A 7,168-nucleotide genomic window follows, 5' to 3' on the forward strand; every position below is an offset into this window, starting at 1 on the left:
GAATGTGCTACAAAAATTAACCAATTGAATGTACAAGGAGAACAAAAAAAATTGCCAAGTAATCAAAATTTGAGGTAGTTATATAGAGGTAGTTTTACAGTGACAATTTGGAATGGACATTAATGTGATTGGTAGTTCACGTCGATGGAGTTGTATGTTTTATATATACAAAAATGCTATAGACCATGAAAATGTATCATGAATCTTATCCTGAAAATAAGTGTGGTATATATATAAAGTTAGTCTCGCAATGATAGTAAACCATTGATTGATTTCTCTTTTTGGGTAATTTTTTTAAGTTTGTAGTATTGCTGTTTAGTCAAGAATCTACATGCACATACAAGTTTTTGCAGCCTTAGGTCCAGGCTACACATAAAACACAAATCCTGAACACATTGGCATCCCAAAATTCTACATATCCCTGGACAGTTAGAAAGCCAATACTAGCCCAAGCAACAAGGCTTGAATCTGTTGATTTGAGTACTAATTTTGCCACCAACATTGGCAAATGAAACATCAAATGAGAAGCCCCTAATACCAACAATACAATATGGTAAGTAATTTTAAAGGTCAATTGATTTGAAAGTCATGCAATGATGAAAATTTCTTGTTGCTTGAGTAATAACTTCCCAAATAATGTTAAGAGATAATTCTAAAGTACTCTGATTCTCTTCATTACCCAAGCAAAAAGGAGACGATGCCATGTAAGGAAACTTTGAAAAACTTAAAAAAAATGAACGATGAGTCTCTTCTTTGCTTCTCAAGCTACCACCATGACTATAGAACCCTGAGAATGGATTGGCAGCTTCGAAACCTCCACTAAGATAGTTGTCTATATGTCTGTCCAACGAACTGTGGAATTGGGTGGATCAATTCCCATCACCTCATAATAGACCCTCTCTGCTGCAATCATTCTATCCTGAAACATCGACCACTCTCTTCTACACCTCTCCCTCACCTGAAACAAAGAGAGTAGAAAATTTAAGGCACTTCTTGTCACATTAAATGCTCTCCAGTACGCATGTGATTTACTCCACTAGTGAATATGATAACATGAAAAGAAATGTGAAAGCTGTTGAATAGCTTGATATACATTGTCAAGCGCCCATTTCTTAATAGCTTAAACTTTTGGGCTAATTGGTGACTTAACATGGTATCAAAGCTCAGGTTGAGAGGTCTTGGGTTCAAATCTCTTCATTTTCATTTGATATTTGATTTGGTTTCTTCTTCTCTGTTTGACTTTTAACTTTTGGAATAATTGGTGACTTAACAAAACTGAAATGGAAAGAGCAAGGATACATGCAAAAGCTAGGAGTCAAGGACAAGCAAGTAAGAGTCAGCCCAACTGAAGGAAATTTAGTTATAAACGAAGAAAGATACATTCCAACCCCTCCTAAGGTAAGGACATGTGTGCTGCTCTCATTGATAGAGCTCATGTGTGAATTAATTACAATACATAACCATAGTAGTGGATAAACAGAAACTGAGGTGTTTGGTACATACACCTTCCCATGGTGCCTTCCCATTCTCAGCTCGACCCTGTTGAAAGAAGAAATCAGGGTTACATATTATTCCTCACGCAATACATATGCCAACAGTGGTTGAAGGCTTGGGTTTTACCTGGTTCCCAAGTGAAGGAACAGTCTGATGAACAATCCACTGAGAATCTACCACTCCTATCTTCTCATGAGCAGGCTGTTCTCGATAGAAAATATGAGAATGAAACAAGGAACTTGAGGGTATTTATAAGCCAGAGCTAGCAATGATTAGTGAAAGTAAATTGCCAAGAAGCACATACATTTCTAAGAAGGTGGTGTATCTGTAAACACTGACACCTGTCATATTATTTTTAAATTTTTTTTGACTTGAACATGTTTCAGACTTGTGTCCACCACTTAAACAAACATGAAACACGTTATAAATTTGAACAATATAACTTGGCAGATACAATAATATAAAAATAATAATGTAGATTTATATATTAATCCCCCCTCATAAACTTTAAGAATTAGTATTATGTTACATTTTTTATTATTATCTTCGTATAAAATACTCGTATATATGACATACAATAAATATATAAAACTATATATTTTGCACATGTCTCCCATGTGTCTTGTTCCAAATTTTTTGAAAATTGCCAAATGAATGTTAAGGATATGAAACATGTGCCGCAAAGAACACTCTGAATATATCCTTTACGTGTCGCGTGTCCATGTCTATGCTTCTTAGGTAAAAAGTGACAACTCACCTCTACACATTTTCGAAGAGCGAAATCAAGACCCCATCCATGAACCAAGTCATTCTGAATTTACAAGATAACGATTTTAAGACTTCACTAAGACAGCTTAAGCTTGTCATTCTGCTTCCTCTTGGGAAGACAAGGATTGACAATAAATTGAACATGAAGATAATGCTTCTTACCTGCATCATATGCCAAGCACAGCGCCATGCACCTCGAGAAAACACAGGTGCCATGATTTCAACAAATCTGTGAATTGTAATGCAGAAGTATTCAGTAAGACCAATTTACCCAATGCAGAAATTATGGGACAAGCAGAGCATATGTTTTGAATGATATTTTATAGATGTAAAACTGTATACATACGCTGCGCATGGTGGCAAATGTGGATCAGCGCACCAGCCAGGCCTTTCCTCTGTTTCTCTGACAGGGAAAAAATAACAAAATTAAAAGACAACCAAGAAAGAGCAACGGATTTGTCCAATAAAGCAAGTCATAAATGCAGGTCAGGGACTAAGAGAGTTCCATTGTTCTCACTTGTGAACTTCGGTGTCTTCCTTCTTCCTAGTCATCTGCCATGTAAAACCACTACTTGGTTCCAAACCAGGCTGCGAAATCTCCAATCCGTGCTTCCTCACCAGTTTAATGTATCTGCATTACGCAATAATAAAAAAAACCTTAAATCATGATTCATTTAAAATGCATCTCCACTCACAAAAGGATGTTGAAATATTCACTCACTCCTCTGCATCAAAATGCTCCAACCCAAGGTCCTCATCCCAGATAAATATATAGTCATAGGGTGCCACAATGTCAGGATGTAAAAAACGTTTGGCATACCACCTTGCATCAATTTCAGGAAGTTTGGTCAAATTAAGTAAATAAATAGAAAGGGAACTCAAACAGGCTTTAACAAACATCCACCATAGCCTATCAGAATGAAGTTAGTAGGTAGAAAGAAAATGTTTAAGACCCCTAAAAAAAAGCTTCCACAATTTGGCCTACAATAATATGACAAGATAGATGTCAACTTTTGATTTGTTACACACTCCACCATGTAGGGCCTAACTCCCTTGCCACATCATTGTGGATGAATTTAGGAGTCTAAATTATGGATCTCTAGCATTTCTTGTAGGCATAATGGCATAAAAATATTTACCATTTAGTTTGCTTCCGAACACTAACGTGGATAGCCCGCTTTGACCACTCAAATTCTTCCCACTCACTTGTTCGACCATCATAATGAAAAAGCAGAATGGTGAAGTTCTCTGAGAACTGTAAAAGCATGTTAAGTTGTTGGTACATAAAAACACAAGGAGAGAGAGAGAGAGAGAGAGCATCCTAACCTTTTTTACAGCTGCATCGATATTGTTTCTCTGATCATAACCAACAGTAAAGGTTACAAGATACTTTGGCCTGAGAACTAGGTCCTGCAAGCATTACCTTTCGCAATCAATTAACATAATTTAAGGCCATCTATTTGAAGAAAAAAAAGAGAGAGTCATTTGTGGGATGATTCTGACTGATTATTGGACAGATGACCCTTTACCAGATACCAATTGCAAGAGATTTGCATTACCATCAAAATGATTCATTAATCATGGCGGAAAGTCCAGTCGTCTACACCATTGCCATGTTTAAATATGGAAGTTTATGGTAGCCCTCCATATTGTGAAGGCCCAATACAAGTAGAATCTCGCATTTAATTTCCATGTCATTCTTGTCATAATTTTTTTTTTTTTTTTGGTCAAGTACTTTTGTTTCTATACCTTCTTTTCTCTGTATCTGGTATCTCATATCAAAGAAGTTTTGCATGATCATTGATTTTTTTTTCTTTTCTGAAATCATTGCTTATGTATCAGCATAATCTCAACATCCAAATGAAGTTTTTATCCTTAATAGTACTTGCTCTCTACATGTATCAAAGAGCATGCTGTCTACTCCCATGAATGGCTTCCACAAACAAGTGCATTAATATCAATCTAAATAAAGATGGAAATGCATCATGTTGTATGCAATATATTCCTAAGATGGACTAGTTTTCTGGTGAAATATTCAGTTCCCACAACCAAAGGGGAAAAAATCAAGGGTCAAATATGGCTCTAATATTGGGGCATGGTAGAAGGAACACACCTCACTTGGCAGACCCCACAATCTACGGAGATAGAAATCTGACTGGGATTCAATGATGCCTGGGGGGAGCCTCTCAGCACCTCGAGGATTTGTTGGTACCCAAATCTGTGCATTACAATCACAGGGTGGAAGTTAATACTAGAACTGAATATTATGCCTAAAGAGTTTATGACATCAGACAGGAGTCAGTGCAAGTGTCATTTGAATATTATGTAACACAACAGAATAATTAAACAACCTAAAAATCTAGAATTTATCCTCTTAATTGTGCCTAATCTTCGGCAAGGAACAGACTGGAAAGTATGAGTACAATGAAGATATTCAACTCAACAGAGCCTTCTCCCATTTACGTGGGGGCCAAAGAGTTCAATTTACCATATTTCTCAAAAAGGAGTAAAGTACATTGTTGAAAATTATACAAGATATGTTATGGTTTCATAGGACTTTCAATAGGGCCAAGCTAGCCCCAAACCCACCAGACAGAAAAGGGGATGAGGGGGGGAAAATAACAACAGTTCTGGAGCAGCAATGGTAAGGCAATACTTCTGATGCACTGCTCTTAATATATATCAACCGTCTACACCCAGATGCTCTTGCTCAACTAAAGTAACAAAAAAACTAGAGTACCTTTGTATCATTACGTTTGTGAACTTCATTCCTGGTGCCTCTGTTATGCTTCAGAGAAGACCAGATATTCAACAGTGCTTGGGTTGAGAGACCTGAGTACTTGTCCTCAATATATGTAAGATCAATGGAAGGGAAAATGGTGGATTTTAAGTTCATCTGCCAAAATTAAAAGCAAGCTGATTAGTTTTATTATTGGACAATAAAACAATAGATGCACATTACTTAAATATAAATATCAAAGATGTCCCTTGCAATTAGGGAGTGGGCTTGGGCTGGGGCTGGGGCTGGAGTTGGAATAAGAAAAGATTGAGTACCTTAGTTAATGACAGTGTTGGAAAGGACGCTCCCAAAAAGAAGCCAAAAATAATCCCAGCAAAAGTTGTTATAATGAGCCTCATTGTTTCATTTGTTCTTCTACTACTTCCACTGCATCCAAAAATTAAATCAATGTCTGCAAGATGCTGCTATTTTCAACAAGAAAAATTCTTATGAACTTGTGAAGGCTTCATTAGAAATCTTAATTATTTTAATAATGCACACAAACATATATAAATATATATATATATATATATATTTATATACAAATGTGTGTGTGTGTGTGTGTGTGTAGAGTCAGAACGAGAGAAGAAAGAAGAGGCCTTTGTTATTGATGGAATCGATTGTTTAGAGTTATGAACCTGCGTGGAGGCATCATAAGTCAGAGTCTTCTGATTATATAATCACAAATACATAAGCTGGAACCTGGCAAACAATAGTTGCTCAACATGCTAATCACATTCGAATTTTGCAGTGCTTTAAGAAAGAGAAAGACACCCTCATGGTAATAGGATTAACCCTGAAAAAAGAAAAACAAAAACAAAAACAAAAGCAAAAGCAAAAATTGAGATTAGATTTAAATCATACTTTTCCAGATTATGATAAACTAGAAAGATGCATCAGAATTCAAACTTCTGACTCTCTCTCTCTCTTTCTCTCTCTCTCTCTCTCTCAAAAATAAAAAAAGAGAAAGAAAGAATAAAGCTTTGCTAGAGTGTAACACTACATTGACTATTTTGATGTAACCTTGCATTGACTATTTCGAACCCAAATACAAGGCAGGATGCATGATGTGAGTGACCAGTTAGAAGTCTGCCCATTTTCTTTTGCGCATGTTTGATCCATTTTGGAACAAATTAATCAAAAGGTTTAATCAGAGATTTCATTATCTATTTGAGCTGAGCTGTCAACTAAGGTGTTACCACAATTGTCCATAAATGCATCTGAGCAAGAATCAAAATACATCTTGAACCACAGAATATGCAACTTACTGCCAATTACACATATTTGGAGAATCAAAATTTTAAAGATCTTCGCTCTGCAATCTCGTGGTTAACAACATTTCTATTCTATCATCTACCATATCATATAATCTTAGGTCCCTTTTGACCAAAACAAATACAAATAATGTTACATCAAAAAGAGATTTGATCCGTTAAGGGCACAACAATACACATATCGAAGCCTTTTAAAACTAATGTCCTTAGCCTTACATACAATCAAACCATCCAATGTAAACATTATTTGATCAAATGGGACCTATGTGTAGAGTAGTTCGGTTCACGACAGCGAAATGTTATAACAGAGTTTAGCTGAACCACACATTCTCAAAATTTGAACCCATGAAAGAAACAAACGTACAAATAAATCGAATTATAAATATATATATATATATAGTTTTATTTTAATAAAATATATATATATATATATATATATATATAAAGATTGGCTTACATCACAGAGAAGAGAGAGGACGAGGTCTGAGCTCGAGAAACCCTAAAAGTCTGAGAATGCTGAGATTTACAACTCCGAATCTCCGACGATCCGAACGAGGCACAGTAGCAGTAACTGGCAACCCAACGTGTTGACACTTGGGGGTTTTATGAATGAAGAACCAAACAGGGTAGAAAGGAGGACCGATTAAACGGTGGAGTTTCCGAAGAAGGAGGAAGGAGAGGCGAATCCTGATTTTCTCGGAGAATTTTCTCGGGAATTCAGATTGCAGGAAATTGTTGAAATTGAAAATGAGTCTGGGACGATGCACTCGGAGCATAATTAATTAATAGGAGTAATAAACAATTTTATTGGGCACAGATCCTCTGTTCACATGTCTTAACTCAACAGTTTCTT

General features: G+C 36.1%; 1 protein-coding gene across 2 annotated transcripts; it reads right to left on the reverse strand.

Annotated features, from left to right (window-relative positions):
• Nucleotides 1–429: 429 nt before the first annotated feature.
• Nucleotides 430–7,168, reverse strand: LOC114300517 (lysine ketoglutarate reductase trans-splicing protein (DUF707)). Of its 2 annotated transcripts, XM_028245380.2 has the most exons (15): nucleotides 6,773–7,168; nucleotides 5,680–5,837; nucleotides 5,317–5,428; nucleotides 5,003–5,158; nucleotides 4,376–4,480; nucleotides 3,589–3,672; nucleotides 3,402–3,517; nucleotides 2,984–3,085; nucleotides 2,780–2,893; nucleotides 2,609–2,665; nucleotides 2,425–2,491; nucleotides 2,252–2,305; nucleotides 1,621–1,695; nucleotides 1,504–1,539; nucleotides 430–958 (listed from the first exon to the last, which is right to left on the reverse strand). In XM_028245380.2, the coding sequence occupies exons 2-15, from the start codon at nucleotides 5,694–5,696 to the stop codon at nucleotides 833–835; spliced, it is 1,221 nt and encodes a 406-aa protein (XP_028101181.1). In that variant the 5' UTR covers nucleotides 5,697–5,837; nucleotides 6,773–7,168; the 3' UTR covers nucleotides 430–832. The 2 variants fall into 2 exon arrangements, with proteins under 2 accessions (XP_028101181.1, XP_028101185.1); XM_028245384.2 differs by lacking the exon at nucleotides 2,252–2,305 and having other exon boundaries at nucleotides 6,773–7,157.

The sequence above is a fragment of the Camellia sinensis genome, chromosome 1, assembly GCF_055761805.1.
Source record: "Camellia sinensis isolate YWXY chromosome 1, ASM5576180v1, whole genome shotgun sequence".
NCBI classification, from domain to species: domain Eukaryota; kingdom Viridiplantae; phylum Streptophyta; class Magnoliopsida; order Ericales; family Theaceae; genus Camellia; species Camellia sinensis.